This window comes from Cryptomeria japonica, chromosome 11, assembly GCF_030272615.1.
Source record: "Cryptomeria japonica chromosome 11, Sugi_1.0, whole genome shotgun sequence".
NCBI classification, from domain to species: Eukaryota; Viridiplantae; Streptophyta; class Pinopsida; order Cupressales; family Cupressaceae; genus Cryptomeria; species Cryptomeria japonica.
The window spans coordinates 216,965,064-216,982,945 of NC_081415.1; the positions used below are offsets into that span (position 1 = coordinate 216,965,064).

General features: G+C 35.7%; 1 protein-coding gene and 1 long non-coding RNA gene across 2 annotated transcripts in view; one reads left to right on the forward strand and one right to left on the reverse strand.

The window, feature by feature from the left end:
* Positions 1-2,427: 2,427 nt before the first annotated feature.
* The window catches only part of LOC131077903 (probable LRR receptor-like serine/threonine-protein kinase At1g56140), a 127,703-nt gene continuing 112,248 nt past the window's right edge, over positions 2,428-17,882 (reverse strand). Inside the window, exons 14-19 of the mRNA XM_058015496.2 lie at positions 5,970-6,035; positions 5,663-5,707; positions 5,309-5,373; positions 3,622-3,998; positions 3,141-3,336; positions 2,428-2,931 (exon numbers count right to left, since the gene is read on the reverse strand). Of these exons, the coding sequence (XP_057871479.2) occupies positions 2,708-2,931; positions 3,141-3,336; positions 3,622-3,998; positions 5,309-5,373; positions 5,663-5,707; positions 5,970-6,035 (973 nt within the window). The 3' untranslated portion in view covers positions 2,428-2,707. The remainder of the gene's footprint in view (positions 2,932-3,140; positions 3,337-3,621; positions 3,999-5,308; positions 5,374-5,662; positions 5,708-5,969; positions 6,036-17,882) is intronic.
* LOC131077904 (uncharacterized) overlaps positions 2,839-17,882 on the forward strand; it is a 44,286-nt gene continuing 29,242 nt past the window's right edge. The window contains exons 1-2 of the long non-coding RNA XR_009113671.2: positions 2,839-2,967; positions 4,748-4,867. This is a non-coding gene — a long non-coding RNA (uncharacterized LOC131077904). The remainder of the gene's footprint in view (positions 2,968-4,747; positions 4,868-17,882) is intronic.

Below are 17,882 nucleotides of genomic sequence, written 5' to 3' on the forward strand. Positions count from 1 at the left end.
AAATATAATATAATGTGATAATATTACCATTTGAAAAATGAAAATACATTCTATAAAATATAACATGGGCATAATATGTTTTCATGTTTGTGTTTGTTTTTTCTTTTTGTGGTTGATCTAACTTATGTGGATGATAGGATATTAAGGCTTTAATAAAAATGCTATGAACCAAAATAATATTTTATGTAGGGAAAAGGCCTAGTTACCGCCCATTTTCCAGTCACCATTCATTGGATTTTGCTAATTAAAAACTCACTAAAAAAACATCTAGTGGGCAAATAGTCACCCACTCATGTCCCTAATAGTTGAAAAAAGAAAGTTGGTAATTAGACCAATTGTACAACTTTATTGGTACCAATAGCGTTCAATTACTAGTACATTTGTGCATATTGGACCAATTGTGCAAATTTTGTGGTTGTTAACAAGCAAATAGAGAGTATGTATCAGACATCAACTCAAAATGACCATTTTTAAACCTTTGTGTACATAATGAATCTCATTGTGTTCGTTGTAGCTACATAGAAGCCAACACAATAGCTATTATTTGGTCATCTAAGTTCTATGTTGAATCAATTTATTGTGACAATCTTTAGTGTACCAAACTATAAGGCATCCATTCTCTATTTTTCTAAATATTATTGAATTTAAGTCACTTATTTAAATTGCTGTTACATGGCAATTCTTATTAATCTATTGAATCCTGCAAAGCACCATGTCAACACAAACAAAATAAACATAATCCCCATAAACATATTGCATACATTCATATCCAAAAAATTGTGTAACACCCAAACATCACACACAAAATAACCTAACAATGTTAGATGCAGATTTTTTCTAGAAACACCCAAATATTCATTACAAATAACTCATTAATACAATGTGTAGATTCATTTCAAAAGCACCAAAAGTTCTTAGGCAAATAATTTGAATATTTAAGGTGTTGTCCCTTCTTGAAACATCCAAATATATCATACAAAATAGCAATGTTATAAAAAAATTTAGGCTTGAAAAGGATAGATGGTACAAATTACATATCCATTAGGCCCTTGCTCAAAGATCTCTTATTTTCTTAATGGATAAGCAATAAAAAGATATATTATGCATATATCACTAAGAAAAGTTCTATAAAAATATTATGCATATGAATATTATATCACACATAGATCGAAAGTAGATAAGTTGTGTAAAACAAAAGAACCATATGACTAATCATCTTGGTAATAAAAACAACATTGAGTGGGAAAAACAAGCCAAAAATGCAATGTTAGATCTTGCAAAACCAAGTGCTCGATATGACACTCCCATGAAATAAGTAGCACCTTTAATCACATATGAGCTATCTAGATCTACCTTCACAATGAAAAATAATGATATCATCATTGCCATCATTGTCACAACCAAAAGTAGGTCATAAATTTTGTTCTATGTTGCTCCTACGGTCTTCATACCCAAGTAAACTTATTGATAATACTTGTGGGACTATTTTGAACTAACTTTTCAAGTTGTTAATGTGATTGTTTGATTCCATGTTGAATCAATTTTTTGTTACAATCTTCCATACAACTTTTTGTTGGACCTAGAAATGTGTTTTAGTCATCTTCTCCTCACATTTCAAGCTAAGTGTATCTATTTAGTTATTTGGTCATTTAAGGGAAAAAGTAAACAATCTCTCTTTTTAGGTCCACACATTGGAAATCTACAACACGTGACAAGTTTAGTAATTCATGAGAAATCCATGTTTTAGAAATTGTATTAGTTGTTACTCTATTATTAGTGATGACCTTTTATTGTAAAAAATGGGATTAACCGGGGAATAGAAAAAATAAAATTTCCCCCTATAAAATGTGATTTAAAAAATTGTTGATTGATAATTTTGACTTGTTTCCCTAGTTTTTATCATAATTTTTAATTACTAGAATTGTGATTTTTTGGAGTTTTATGTGCTAGATTTGAAAGGAAGAATAACATCCTCATATTATTCATTCAACACAATTAATCAATCAACATTTATCGCTAAAAATATCTGCACATAATTGGATAATCCCAACAAAAAAAAAATCCTATCTAATCAATGATCTAAAATGAACCATACTATGGATATTTTATCTTCTATGAAGACTATTATAGTTTCTCTATACCCAAATACACTTAGACCATATCTCTAACTTGAAGCTTATGCTCAATCTTGTGCTCTACCTTCACAAAGATAGCAACTTGCATACAATTTAACACCAATATTCATGCCTACACCATGCCACAAGTTTGAAAATTAATGACCCCAATCATGAATTCCCCTTGCATATTTTATCATGCATATTTATCTTTTATCATTTCTCTCTTCTACTCTCTCTCTCTCACACACACACACATTGATGCATAGTTGATTTAACTTATGTTCATACCTTTTTGCACAAACAATATTATTTACTAAAAGACCTATTGATTGACCTCATCTAAAAAAATAGACCAAAAAAATCCTTGGTTGACCTTCAACAACTCTTCAGTGTACCTATTACACACCAAGATGCAATTGCTAGTTATATTTTTACATGTAATTATGACATAAAGACATTTCTATGCCTCTCTATATATATAGCACCTCTGGATATAAAAATATTCCAGTTCTTTTTAAATGCTGATACAGAAGCAATACTATTACCAAATTACGCCAAATTGAACTCAACCCAATTAGAAGGAAGATATATCATTCCTGAAATTTCACCTCCGAATGGCTCTGGCCATTACCTTCGTGGACTTGACCACGGGCTTCCAAGGATTTTCTGAATCTCCTGAGCCACAAAATGGTAATAACAAGACATACCATAACAACAGCCATTCCACCGAAAATAATTCCAATCACTAATCCATGCGTGATTTTCTTCGAGGAGGAATTGGAAGGTGGACGATCCGAAACAGTAGGAGTGAAATCTACACGCAGGAGAAATACTTCAGCAACAATGATATGTAGCATTTCTAATGCATTTACTGTCTGTAAATTATGTAAAGAGATTTGCAGAGAATTGTTAAAGAATGCATAAAACAATACTCCTTTTTCTTTATCTTTAACAGAAATATGTTCAGTTCATATCTTCTTTAAATTAAATAAAGTAAGATAAAAGTCCCGGCATTTTCTTTACCAGGTGTAACAGTTATGGCTGATATTAAAGGTCCGTAGGTCCCTTGTTTTGTAATACAGCATGTTCCCTTCCCAGCCCAGAAAAAATGAATTTCAAGGAAATTTTCAGTAACATTTGCGCTAAAAGATCGATCAACTGATATAAATGAACCTCCCGCTTCCTTTTGGATGTTGAAATTCGTTAATACCTTATTCCCCTGCAACATCAAGGGTCAAAAACTTGTAGAATTGAGGTACTATTCAGAGCTAGAATTTGCACAATGAGAAAATAAAGAATCTAAATTTGATTGAATGCATTATGATTTTCAGATTAATGTTGTTGATCTCATACACACCATTTTCAAAAAGGAAAGGACAGTAAAGGGGGAAAATGCAGAAATTAATCTGTACCGGTCCTCTATCCGTACAAAATGAGAAAATACATGGACATTTTTTTCAAGAGGAAATAGAAATCATCCATTAGAGAAGTGGGTTACACATACCTGAATAAAAACATCAAAAATGCGTTTTCCAAGACTCTTCCAGCTTCCTTTGTCTAGAATATTTATTTCAGCAAATTGTAGTTTTACTGTATATGGTCCATTTTCAAGACCTAAGCCATAGTATCTTAGTGAACTGGGAGATAAGCGTGCCGTTTGGTAGAGTTCTCCATCTAATGTATTTGTAAATTGAGATTGACTGGATTCTGTAAAACTCTCTGCGGAATTGTCCATAAAATTTCCAGTATTGCTGACTCCCCACCTTTGTGTGTCACTCACGTAAAATGAGGCAGGATAAAGTGTTTCGTTGTCACTTTCATAATCAATTCCTTGCTGGGAAGTCATTTGTAAGCCGCCACAGTTTATTGCAAAGTGAGAATCTGAAAATTTAGAAGCCAAATTGTGAAATCAACAATAACATTCCAGGACTCTTTAGACTTAAAAAAGAAAAAAATAATTTCTTGTGAGAGACAAACTTTATTACAGTACCAAACTAAACTAAATGCTTCATTAATGAGAAGCGATAGCATCTTGGGTCAATTTTATAATCGTTTTTGGTCATTCAAAAATGGCTGATTTTTATTTTGCTTCCCACTAAGAACTGGCCAATTTCCTCCTATTATGTTTCTTCTTCCTCCATCTAATCCCTTAAATCAAATAAGCAGGTGAAATAAAGATGAAGATTCAAGGTGCATATTTATTTTCTTTTGATTCAGAAAGAGGTATTTTCTAGAGATTTTGGAAGTACTGAAGTACTGAAGTCCTCAATTCCTGCAAGTGTATTTTCTTGAAGTCTATAAAAATGGGGAACATGAAGTCTTTACGCTAACATACCTTGTGTAAGTCCTTGTTAGTGAGTATGTAATCCTAACATGAGACTTAGATGTGCATTGTAAAGAGAAATTGGAATTTGTCACATCTCATATAAACCCAATTTTAAGAGTCCCCTTAGCCCCATTGTAATTTGGACTAAGGGTGGGAACAATTTTTCTTCTTTTAGTATGTTTATGAATCATTAAGAATAATTATTAATAAATATGGATATTAGTTTGTGATACATGTTAAACTAAATGTATTGATTATGTTTCTGACTAATCCAAATTAGCATCTGAATGTTGTCTGATTGCAGGTACTAGAATGTAAGGTGAAGTGGATTATATGGTTCTATGGAGAAAAAGATAAAAATATCCTTAGGCCAACTTATTGTCAAAGATCTTGGCTAACCATAAGCTGCCTAAAGCAATACTTGGTATGCATTATAATATTTAAATTGATACATTCATCAATAGATTGAGTCTACATATTTTGTTTAAATCCCAAATTTTGGCATCAGGAACTTGTTCCCTTATTCAAATTTAAGTCATCATTCACTTTCGAACATATTGTAACACTGACAATCACCCCAATTTGGTTCCTGGTCAGCTTTAGATAATGATTAATATTAAATTTATAAATAAATATAAAAAGAGAAAGCATTATACAATAAATATTATTTTCCGTCAAAATGAAAGCATTAAATTACTTAATTAATTATTATGCTAGCCCGATCGACCCTATGGAAAAATCAAACCAAATGAAAAAAGGAAGCAAAAGAATATAGGAAGAAAGGGTGTGAAGGAAGATGAAAGGTCCTGTTTACCTCTAAATGCAGTTGGCTATACTTAAAATAAAAATAACTTGAATAACTTACAGCGTGGAGCTCCCCTATTACAAGGAAAAGTCCGTTGGAGGCAAGCCAATCTACTCAAAGCAAGTCTGCAGACAACAACATTGCCATTGGCTTGAACACATGTTGCTTCTTTGCTAGTTTGAAGGAACAGTTATATCTAGGAATATACTAAATTGATGCATTTTTAAGATTTAACTGCAACAATTTTGTATTCATACACAATATAACCTAACCTATCAGATTAATGAAGAATAATGTAGTAGTTTTCCTTTTATGTGGTAGAATGTGACCTAGTGTGATGGTAATGTTTGCTCAATGTTTACCTCATCTCTTACTCTTTAATAAAATATGGCAATAAAGGGGGAATATTCTTACCCATTATTTGTCTCACTTATTTCAAAGTGATTTCCTACCAGATTTCTGCACATAGAGAAGATTAAATTTCATATGTCGTATAAAGAAACGGAAAGAAAGAACCTTGTTGAATATAGTGTCCAACAATAGGCACATTTACTCAACACGAGAAGCTGCAAGTATTATGAGAAGACAAAAATTGGAAAAAAGGTGTAAACAGGGGAAAAGAGGCAGAATAATAAAGTTTTATCAAATCATTTTTAAAGAGCTTGAAAAGTCTAACTGACGACTTGGTTTCAATAAAGCTATTCAATCCCTCTTAACTTACGATTTCAAAGCTGGGTTGTTGGACCATGTTGGAAGATTTCCTGAAAATTGATTGTAAGATACATCTCTGGGACATAGTACATCAATACCAAAGTAAGTCCAAATTACAACAAGCTCAATAGATTTCACAAACTAAAGAAACTCAGATATTTTGATATTTCTGCTACAACAAGCTCAATTTCTCTAAAGATAGAAAATAAAATGTCAGTACATTGATATTAACAATTTAACACAATGACTCAATTTCGAAACAAAAAAAGGAACAATTGCAAATAGGAATAGAGAAAAATCAGCACACATCTTCTATGAAAGTGTAAAATATGAAAGAAAGGGTGTTTAACTGATCTTAATCTATTGAAATGTGAGGAAGATCTATTCATGCAAGATAAAATGCTTTCATCAAAGGAAACAATTTCTATCAAAGGACTTAGATAGATTCATACCAATATTAGTTACTAACCCGTATATTAATGAAATTGTTTAATTCATCTTATGCGAGCTATATATTGTAAAAATGATTTATGATAATTTTGATACAAAGACAAGTTACTTTCACTTAAAGTTCTATATAACTTGAAATGATTTATGGTAATTTTTATAAAAAAACAAGTTACCTCTATTGGAAGTTTAAATGTTGATTTGAATACAGATACTAGTACAATTTAAATTAGCTCGAGCAAAGAGAATTTCCCATAACTAGAAAAGGTGGCAGTTGAAAAATAAAGATGTAGTTAAATGCAGCAACGGCAGGGGCTTTCACAAGCTCTAGTTAACACCTCAAACAATTCTCTAAAATAATGCCTCACTATATAAGAAATAGTCAAGGACATAGAAAAGGCATTCTTCCAATAAAGTTATATGTACTTTATATCTCAATTATATATACATTGATTCTACAAGGCTCAGTACTAATTTCCATCTTTCATAACCTCTCCAAGCTTTCTATTGTTTTCAAGTTTCTCAGTTATTTAGTATTTATTGGACACCACACCTTACTGACTTGTTCTAAGTTTGATGCTAATCACCGTGGTTCAACAATTGTATAGCATTACGAGAGAGACATCCAACTACTTTTTGATTAAACTGTTAAAGTTTGGATCAGATTGGATATGTGAATAGTTTTTTCTTTTTAATACTTGGTTCTCACTAAACTATATGACAATGAACTCAGAACAAGTTTGATGCTAATCACCGTGGTTCAACAATTGTATAGCATTACGAGAGAGACATCCAACTACTTTTTGATTAAACTGTTAAAGTTTGGATCAGATTGGATATGTGAATAGTTTTTTCTTTTTAATACTTGGTTCTCACTAAACTATATGACAATGAACTCTTGAGTGCAGGTTGCCGCACATGTGAAGGGAACACAACTTAATGCATAATGTATTTGAGAGTCTGCTGAATGAAGAAGATCGATATCTAAAAGGCTTGCACTTATGATTACTCTACTTGCCTATTAAACTCGAACTGCACCATGATATATACCTTACGGTATAGGCATGTCAATGGACAGACATGCCTCTACATACGTGGAGACATGTCGATGAATAGACATGCCTCCACGTGCGTGGAGACATGTCTCTTCATTGAGATGTTTCTATACCAAAGGTTATGCAAGACAACGATTCTCTAATCGTTTGTTATTCGGTTGACAATCAAACAGCGATTCCTCTTAATCGTTTGTTAGCAGTTAATGATTCTTCTAATCGTTAGTTATTACTGTTACATGCAAGTAACGATTTTCATAATCGTCTTTGAAGGGAGATTGAGTAAAGTCGATATACACGGCAATAAATATATATCGAACTATTTAATGTGGAGAATCGATTTATATTGATCATTTCATTTGATCAATATAATCGATACTTATAGATATGGTGCTCATATTCTAATTTGTATAAACAATGATAAATATAAATTATGTATATATAGATATTCATATATATAATAATAATAAGAACACTTATTATTATTGCATATATTAATATGTATATATTCATATCAACGATAATTTGCATTACTTATACATATGAGACTTCTCTGACCGAAGCTATAAAACATCAACACTCCCTCTTAGCTAGGGAGGAGGATTACAAGGTATTCATAGAAGAACTACACATAGTGTAGTAGATATCATTATATGATATTAGGAGCAATGGTCTACAAGTATCAACACTTATGATACTTACCAGAACCCAACATATCCAATATGGTATGTGCACTAGCATCAACCATATGATGCCTACCATAGGGATATATGAAAATCATGGCATACTCACAGATATTAAGCACTTAATATCCACCATGATGTATCTCAACAATTTTAGGATATCAACTTTATGATAAAATATTGTTTTAAGAGATATGCACTATCATGACATATTCACAAATATCAACCATATGATATCTATCATGATAGATTGTAGAGTTATTGTAAAGTCGTCACCTTTCAATAACTACTAGAAATACAAGTGATTATCATTCAGAAGTCGTCACTTCTTAATGATGTACACAGGTGCCCATAATGACAAAAAGAGGTTATATTAAACATCTTTAGAATATATTAGTACAATAATAATGTTGAGACTCAAAACTCAGAATTTACATTTCAACCATACCAAGCTTACCTCTGAAGTGTTCTACCTTTGTTTTGGTGAGAGGCTTGGTGAGAATGTCTGCTATTTGATCTTCAATACTAATATATCTCAATTGAATTACTTTTCTCTCCACCATGTCTCTAACATAGTGATAAGGTATTTCAATTTGTTTGGTTCTATCATGAAATACTGGGTTTACTGAAAGCTTTATACAACTCTAGTTATCACAGTGGATGATAGTAGGATCTAAGTATTGTCCAAACAATCTTACAAGGAGTATTTTCAACCATACTGCTTCTCGTGCTCCCATAGATTCCGCAATGTACTCTGCTTCTGTGGAGCTCTGAGCAACTGAAGATTGCTTTATGCTAAACTAGGATATCATAGCTGATCCTAAATTGAAGCAACACCCTGATGTACTTTTACGATCTACCACACTTCCAGCCTAATCTGAGTCTCTATATCCGTATAGGTTTAGATCTATATTTTTATATTTTAAGCCATATCCAATTGTTCCATGAAGATATCTCAAGATGTGTTTTGCTGCAACCATATGTAACTGCTTTGGTTCACACATGAACTGACTGAGTGCATTCACAGCATAACAAATATCTGGTCTAATATTGACCAAGTACATCAATGATCCAATCATCTGCCGGTAGAGGGTGGAATCTGCTGATTCAGAACTTGCAGTTGCCTCTCTTAACTTGTGTAAGTTTGTTTCCATGGGAGTGGACATAGACTTACAATCCATCTTTTTAGAATGTCAATAGTGTATTTCCCTTGATTTAGAATGATCTCATCAGTTTTCTGCCATACTTCTAGACCAAGAAAATAGTGTAGAAGCCCTAAGTCCTTCATATCAAATTCAGTTGCAAGTTCTTGTTTACATTTGATGATGAGATGCTCTTCGCCTGTTATTAACAAGTCATCAACATAAAGGATAAGAATTAACATATCTTTATTTATTACCTTGAAGTAAAGGTTCGGATCTGCATCATTCTTTGAGAAGCCAAGTCTTGATAGACAGTGATCTATCCTTTCATACCAAGCCCGAGGAGCTTGTTTGAGCCCATATAAGGCTTTCTTCAATTTGTGAATATGAGAATGTTGTTCATGCACTACAAATCCTTCGGGTTGCTCCATATAGACTTCCTCTCTATTACACCGTTAAGAAATGCAATTTTTACATCCATTTGATGGATTTTCCATCCTTTAGATGCAGCAATAGCAATCACAGCTCTGACAGAAGTGTATTGAGCAATAGGAACAAATGTTTCTTCATAATCAATTCCCTCTTTCTGAGAGAAACCTCTGGCGACAAACCTTTCTTTGTATTTTTCAATACTTCCATCTGCAACATGTTTGATTTTGAAAAGCCATTTAGAAGACACTACAGATTTGTTCTTAGGCCTAGGCACATTGTCCCAGACATCATTCTTGAGAATTGACTTATACTCTTCTGTCATGGCTTGATGTTGAAAGGCTTCCTCAACAGTAGAAGGTTCTGAATTTATGATTTCACTCATTAGAGCAATGTAGCTAGAAAATCTATTAGGTCTTTTACTTTCCCTGAAAGTTCCTTTCGGAGCTGCATAATTTTCAGCCTCCTCAATCATCTTCTTGGCCCATAGTGGTCTTTTCTTAATCACATTAGTGTCCCTAGGTTCAACCATATAGTCCATAGGTTCAATGTGATTGTTGCCTTCAATTGATTCGTGAGTCTCATTATGAATCTCAGAGGAGTGATCCTTTTCACTGTATTGAGGGGATTCATCTTCTGTTTCATTAACATCCTTAGATCTTTTGAATGCAACATCCTCTTCAAATATTACATCCCTGCTTAGTTCAATTTGTTTTTGACTTGGAATATAGACCCTATAGGCTTTAGAAGTTTCACTATACCCAACAAAGATTCCCTTTTTCCCAGAGGATTCTAATTTAGATCTTTTCTCTTTAGGGATGTGAATGTAAACAGGACAGCCAAAAATTCTTAAGTGACCTATGTCTAGTTTGATCCCTGTGAATGCTTCTTCAAGAGTTTTGTTATCAAGAAAGGAATGTGAACATCTATTTTGGATATACACAGCAGCACTAGAGTCTTCAACCCAAAATGAGGTATGAAGGTTTTGGTCATGCATCATGGCTTTGGCTGCTTCTACTATAGTTCTGTTTTTCCTTTCTACTACCCCATTTTGTTGAGGGTTGTAAGGAACAGTGAACTCCCTCTTAATCCCAATATTATTACAAAAAAATTTAAAGTTTTCAGATATGTATTCCCCCCCATTATCTGATCTAAGAGTCTTTATACTTTTACTTGATATATTTTCTACTAAAGCCTTGAATTCCTTAAACCTTTTAAGGACTTCATCAGACTCTTTACACTTTAGAAAATATATCCATGTCTTCCTAGAATAATCATCTACAAAAATAACATAATACGAAAATCCTCCTAAGGAGGGTACTGACATAGGTCCACCTAAATCAGAATGAACAATTTCTAATACATTTTTGGATTTACTTTCACTATTATGAAATGTGCCCTTGGTATTTTTCCCTAAGACACACCCTTTGCAGATTCCTTCATGTTCTTGAGTCAGCTTAGGTATCCCTGTCACCATTTTCTCTATAGAGGGTAGAGCATGAAAATGAAGATGCCCTAATCTTCTATGCCATAATTCACAAGTGTTAGAAGATTCATGAATAAGTTCTTGTGAAGGAGAGATACAAATTTTGTATAGAGACCCATGTCGAACTCCAATGGTGTGAGCCTTCTTGATGTTTGAGTTCTTAGGCCAGGCTAATACTTTTCCATCCATGAAGGTGATTCTATATCCTTTGTCTTCAAGAGGTGATATTGAGATTAGGTTGCATTTGATGCCTGGCACAAATAGTACACCTGTTAATTAAAGGGCAATGCCTGATTTTAGTTGAATGGTACAAGTTCCAATCCCATTCACTGGGTAGTTTGAATCATCCCCAATTGTTACTTCCTCATCAAATTTTTCTATCATAGTGTCTAAGTGCTCTTTGAACCCTGTTATATGCCAAGATGCCCCACTGTCTATTACCCAAGTGTTAAGGCTAGTTGATACTTGACTGGATAGAGCGGAGTAGAATACAAGTCTTTCCGAGTCTATGTTGGGCTCACTGACTTCAACAATCGAGGCTTGAGGCTTAGGTCTGTCAGGACACTTTACAACAATGTGACCATATTTATCACATCTAAAGCATTGTAATTTAGATAGGTCCCTCTTTCTTTTGAAAGATTGCTTCCTAGTTGAGTCCTTACCTCTCCTCTTCTTGAAGTTATTCCTCTTTCCTCTTTTGTGAGACTGAGAGTTTAGGGCTTGCATTTCTTCATTTTGGGAGTTAATTCCAGTCCCTCTTGTGATCAATCTGGATTCTTCTTGTATACAATCAGTCTTTAATCAATCAAATTTGGGAAGCTTGGATCGAGCACTAATTCCTTGAATAAACGATTCCCAAGAAGTGGGAAGTCCGTTGAGTGTCAGCATAGTCAACTCCTTGCTATCGAATGTGTGATCAATAGTAGATAATTTGTTTCTTAGCTCTGTTATCCTCATGAAATATGAAGTGATAGTTTCACTTTGGTTCATTTTGATGTGGTGTAGTTGTTTTAGAGCAAGAACCCTGCTAGTGTTATTTATCTCAAACATGTTCTCTAGTGTTGAAAACGTTAGATAAGCAGTATCTAATTTTGAGATAATAGGAACAATGTGATCTTTTATTCCATCCACCAATAGTTTCATAGATTTATTATTATTTCTTGTCCATACGAGGTTTCTTCACCTTCTTCATCGGGCATGGGTAAGACCTTTTCCACTAGAGTGTTTAATTCATGTTCCTTTAATGCGAGCATCATTCTAAACTTCCAAGATACAAAATTTGCAGCTCCTTCAAGTCGGTCCTCAGGCCTAACTCCATTCACCATTTTGACGAATATAGAATTCTAGAACTTTTAATGGAGTTTGGTTGTTTCCCTTTTATAAATCTGATTGGATCTTTTCTTCAAACTAGCTTTGATACCATGTTAAAGTTTGGATCAGATTAGATATTTGAATAGTTTTTGTTTTTTTTAATACTTGGTTCTCACTAAACTATATGACAATGAACTCTTGAGTGCAGGTTGTTGCACATGTGAAGGGAACACAACTTAATGCATAATGTATTTGAGAGTCTGCTGAATGAAGAAGATCGATATCTAAAAGGCTTGCACTTATGATTACTGTACTTGCCTATTAAACGCGAACTACACCATGACATATACCTTACGGTATAGGCATGTCAATGCACAGACATGCCTCTACGTACATGGAGACATGTTGGTGCAGGAGCACCCCATTTAGGCTAAGTATCTAAATGTAATAAAGGTTCTATTTGGATACCATCTGTAAGACCTAGCCCCGGGATTGGCGTTTATAAGCCCTTGGGTAGCTAATGGTTAATGGGTTATCCTGAACCTTAACATTAGGGCAGTCATTTAGATTTTATGTTCTTGTTAATAAGATCCATGTTGGATCACTCAAAATTGGTTTAAGACCAAGCTGGTTATTTAGTTTAGGAAAAACTTTAAACTCATTCCCAAGCGGCTAATTGGTTTTCAACTATATTGTAACCACTGGGAATGCATCTACTTAACCCACAGGCGGGAAGTAGAAAGGGGGAGAAAAAAAAAAAGTTGTAATCTTTTCTTTTGAAATCAATAAAATAAAAAACTCTGTTTCCTGTTATCTCTTTCTGAACATTCGTCTCCTATAGATGTATTTGGTGGTTTGGAAACAACCTCGTAGCAGTGTCATTTGATTTGCATCTACCCCAAACCAGTGGTCGTTGTGTGAATTGAAGTAGCCGATTGAGGAAGGGCTGCGTGTGGAATCTGGTTCGCTAGTTGGATGCCCTAAATCGGTTCACATTGAAGATTGAGGACTGTCCCGAACTCCATCATGGGAATCTGATATCCCCTGGTGGAGATTTTATCTTTCATGTCTTTGTTATGCAAGTTTGGAATCGGGTTTTGCAGGGAACAAGGCGTTTATTGATGCATTAAGTGCACATAACCAGTTGTGCACCCAGACTCGCCGATAACAGTCCACTTCCTCTTTTGAAATCGCAGACTTATTATGCCGCGAACGACTCAGGATTGCAAACTTCACGCATTCCTCTACCTGGTGCAAAGTGACTGATAGATGGGGGTCATGATAAAGAGTTGGTAGTGTTGAAACCATGCCAGCCTTTTTCATCCGTAGTGAATGAAGACGGCTTGATGATAGCCGCTTCCCACAAATGAATCCCGAGTTCACATCTCTGCACTCTGAATTAACTAAGGCGTCGATGATGGTAGCACAATTGTTTGGAGGCGTGGGTTGTGAATCGAGATACATGTCAAATGTTTACGGAAATTCCACACGGGTTTGACCGAAAGGTCACACAAAAGTGCCTTGAATCCCAATTTGGCGACCCTTGTCTTCCCGTCGAGGCCTGATAAGGAAATGGTCTATACAACTCGATACAGCAACTTTGGGTTGTTGGCATTTTAATTCATATTGTGTTTGGAAGGCCTTAAGCCTGAGTCTTATGGTGGACTGTTGAATGTATCAACCATTGCACAGTGTTTCTTAAGAACCCGAGAAGGGTAATGCGACCTTTTACTCCTTCAAGGACAAACTAATATCCAGTGGCAATCTCAATAGAAATGTTTTCTGATTTCGACTGCAAGTAATGTTGCGAAGAGTCCCTAGCAGAGGGTTGTTTCATTTAGTCCCGGTCTTTTCATTGTCATCTTGGTGAACCCATTTTTTTGTCTATTGCGATCAGATCTGCGTAGTACACCAAACCCTTATAGGGCACCCTGTCCATTGTGGTTCCTTTGTAACAAGTTAACGACTTGTGAGTCCGTCCCTGTACCTGTTGTTGACCAGTGATTGGTTAACTGTTGGCTTAATTGGGGTTCAGTGATTGAGCACCATTTTGGACGGCTGTGATAGCCTACAAGGAGTCCTTGGCAGCAAGTCTAAAAGAGTACAGGGAACACCAGAACAGAGGCCCTCATCTTCCAGATTCCTGGTTAGTTTCTGTAAGGATTGAAAGGGAAAATACAGGGTTAATCCACACTTCCGTTGACCACTTGCATCAAGTGGTATCAGAGCCATGTCTGCTCCTGAGAACGTGAATGCGAATGAGGATTTTCCTACCAGAGTCACCAACATGGAACTAGCACGGATAGTGAGAGAACAAAAAGCAGCGAATGCAGCACTTACCAAGAGACTCCAAGAGTTGGAGAAGAAGGTCGATAAGGATAAGGTGAGTGAGTCCGGTGATGAAGAAAGGAGTGAAGAGGAGGCAGATGACCCTGACCAGGACATTCCAGCAGATCAGAGACCTTTCATCAATGCCCTCAAGACCATGGGGAGAAGAACCATGGATGAAAAGACAGACTTACCAGTTTTCAGTGGTAAGATGAATGCAAATTTGGCCTTAGATTGGATAGAGGCCTTGACAAGTTTCTTCTAGTGTGAAGACATTCCGGAGAAGCAGAGAGTGAAGATGGCGAAATCCAAGTTGAAGGGTGCAGCCTTAACTTGGTGGAACTTCATCCAGATAGAGAGGGTGAATGGGAAAAGTATGATAAATTCGTGGAACAAGATGATAGCCCTAGTCAAGGAAACATATGTACCGGAAGACTATGGGGTACAACTTCATAGAAGGAAGCAAAGCCTAAAGCAGAAGGATATGGACGTAGGCTCTTACACCGAGGAGTTCTTAAAACTATGCATGAAAACAAACGTGGCAGAAGATGAAGAAGAGAAGCTAGCAAGGTATATGAATTGTCTCAAGCTGTCCATTCAAGAGGAACTTAGCCTACACTGCCCTACCACAGTGAACAAGTGCTATCAAATGGCACTCAAGGTAGAGGAGAAGTGGAAAAGGAAACAAGAATCAAATAAGGGGAAGAACAATGACAGTGGGAAAAGTTATAGAGGAAGAGGAAACTCTTGGAACAAAGGCGGCAGCAGTAGGACCAATGACCAAGTTGACAAAGAAAACCATGACTCTAATTTTAGAGGGAACTATAGAGGAAGGAGACCCTTCAATAGGGGGAGATCAAACATGGGAATAGGAAATGGAAATGGATCCATAAGATGTTACTACTGCAATTAGTTGGGACATCATGCAGGAAGATGCCCAGAGAAGAGGAACAATAACAATCAGGGTGAAAGAAGAGCGCAACTCGTTCAAGACGACAAACAAGAGAACAATGTTGGTGCAAGGGACTTAGAACCGGAGGAAGGAGTATGCTTAATGATGAGACAAATCTTTCTACAAGTGCCACAAAATCAAGAACCTCCACAAAGGAAGAACCTCTTCAGAACAAAGATCAAGTGCCACGGGAAGGTATGCAATTTGCTCATAGATTCTGGTTCAACTGAAAATTTAGATTCTAATGAAATGGTCTAAAAACTAAATCTTCCTAGGCAGCCACATCCTTTTCCCTACCATGTCTCTTGGCTCACCAAAGGTCAGCAAACACTAGTAACTGAACAAGCATGGGTAGATTTTTCAATCTCAGATTTCAAGGATAAAGTCCTTTGTGACATTGTTGAAATGGATGCTTCCCACATCCTTTTAGGCAGGCCTTGGCAATTTGACGTGGATGCCACACACCACTGTAGGAAGAATACCTACTCCATCACCAAAGATGGGAAAACCTTCACCATGAAACCCCTGCCTGATAATAAAGGTGAAAAGGAACCTACTGTTATCATTATGGGTGAGAAGGAAATGCTGAAAACATTGAAGGAATCTGATACCGAGTCCTATGTTCTAATTTCCAAACCCAAGGACAACATAAGATCCAATGATAAGGACCCTATACCAAAGGAAATCAAGAATCTTCTAGGAAAATACAGTGCTGTCACTGCTAGTGACCTGCCCACAAGCCTCCCTCCCTTAAGAGAAATTAGTCACCAGATCGACTTAATCCCAGGATCATCTTTACCCAACAAGGCCCCATACAAAATGACACCACCTTAGAATGCAGAGATTGCAAGGCAAGTTGCTGAACTGTTGGAAAAGGGACTAATTCAGAAAAGCCTTAGTCCATGTGCTGTCCCATCAGTCCTAGCCCCTAAAAAGGATGGCAAATGGAGGTTGTGCACGGACAGCAGGGCCTTGAACAAAATTACCATAAGATACCGGTTTCCTATCCCGAGAATGGAGGATTTGCTAGACCAACTTGGCACTGCTGGCTATTTCTCTAAAATGGATTTAAAATCAGGCTATCACCAAATCAGAATTAAACCGGGAGATGAATGGAAGACAGCGTTTAAGACAACGGAAGGTTTGTTTGAATGGCTTGTCATGCCATTTGGCTTGAGCAACGCTCCAAGCACATTTATGAGACTTATGAATGAAATTTTCATTGATTTTATTGGTAAATTTGTAGTCATATATCTAGATGATATTCTGATTTACAGTCATAGCAAAGAAGAACACCTTGATCATGTTGAACAGGTCTTGAGGAGACTCCATCAGCACAAGTTAGTGATTAACTTGGAAAAATGCATGTTCATGAAGAAGGAGCTCACCTTCCTAGGATTTGTCATCTCACAAGGCACTCTAAAAATGGATCCGGAGAAGGTTGTAGCAATCGTCAATTGGCCGACACCAAAGAATCAAGGTGATGTTAGAAGTTTTCATGGCCTTGCAACTTTTTATAGAAAGTTTATTAAAAATTTCAGTCATGTATGTGCTCCCATGCTGGATAATATCAAGGGTGATAAAAAGACTAAATTTGTATGGACTAAAGAAGCAAATGATGCTTTCCAATACCTTAAAAATAGAGTATCTCAATACCCAATCTTAACTCTTCCGGATTTCAATAAAGTTTTTGTGGTGGAGACGGATGCAAGCAACTTGGCCATAGGCGCTGTTTTAAGCCAAGAAGGCAAGGCTGTAGCTTTCTTTTCCGAGAAGCTAAATGATGCAAAGAAAAGATATTCTACATATGATTTAGAATTGTATGCAATGGTACAAGCTTTAAAAAAATGGAGGCATTACCTACTTCCGAAAGAATTCATTGTTTACACGGATAACCATGCCTTAAGTTTCTTAAACAATCAGGAAAAACTTGGAGCCAAACACATCAAATGGATGGAACAATTGCAGGCATATACATTCAATATCAAACACAAAAAGGGGATAGCAAACAAGGTGGCTGATGCCCTTAGTAGGAGAGTTGGATTGGTTGAAGAAGTACAACTTCAGAGCATGGGGATTGACTCCCTAAAACA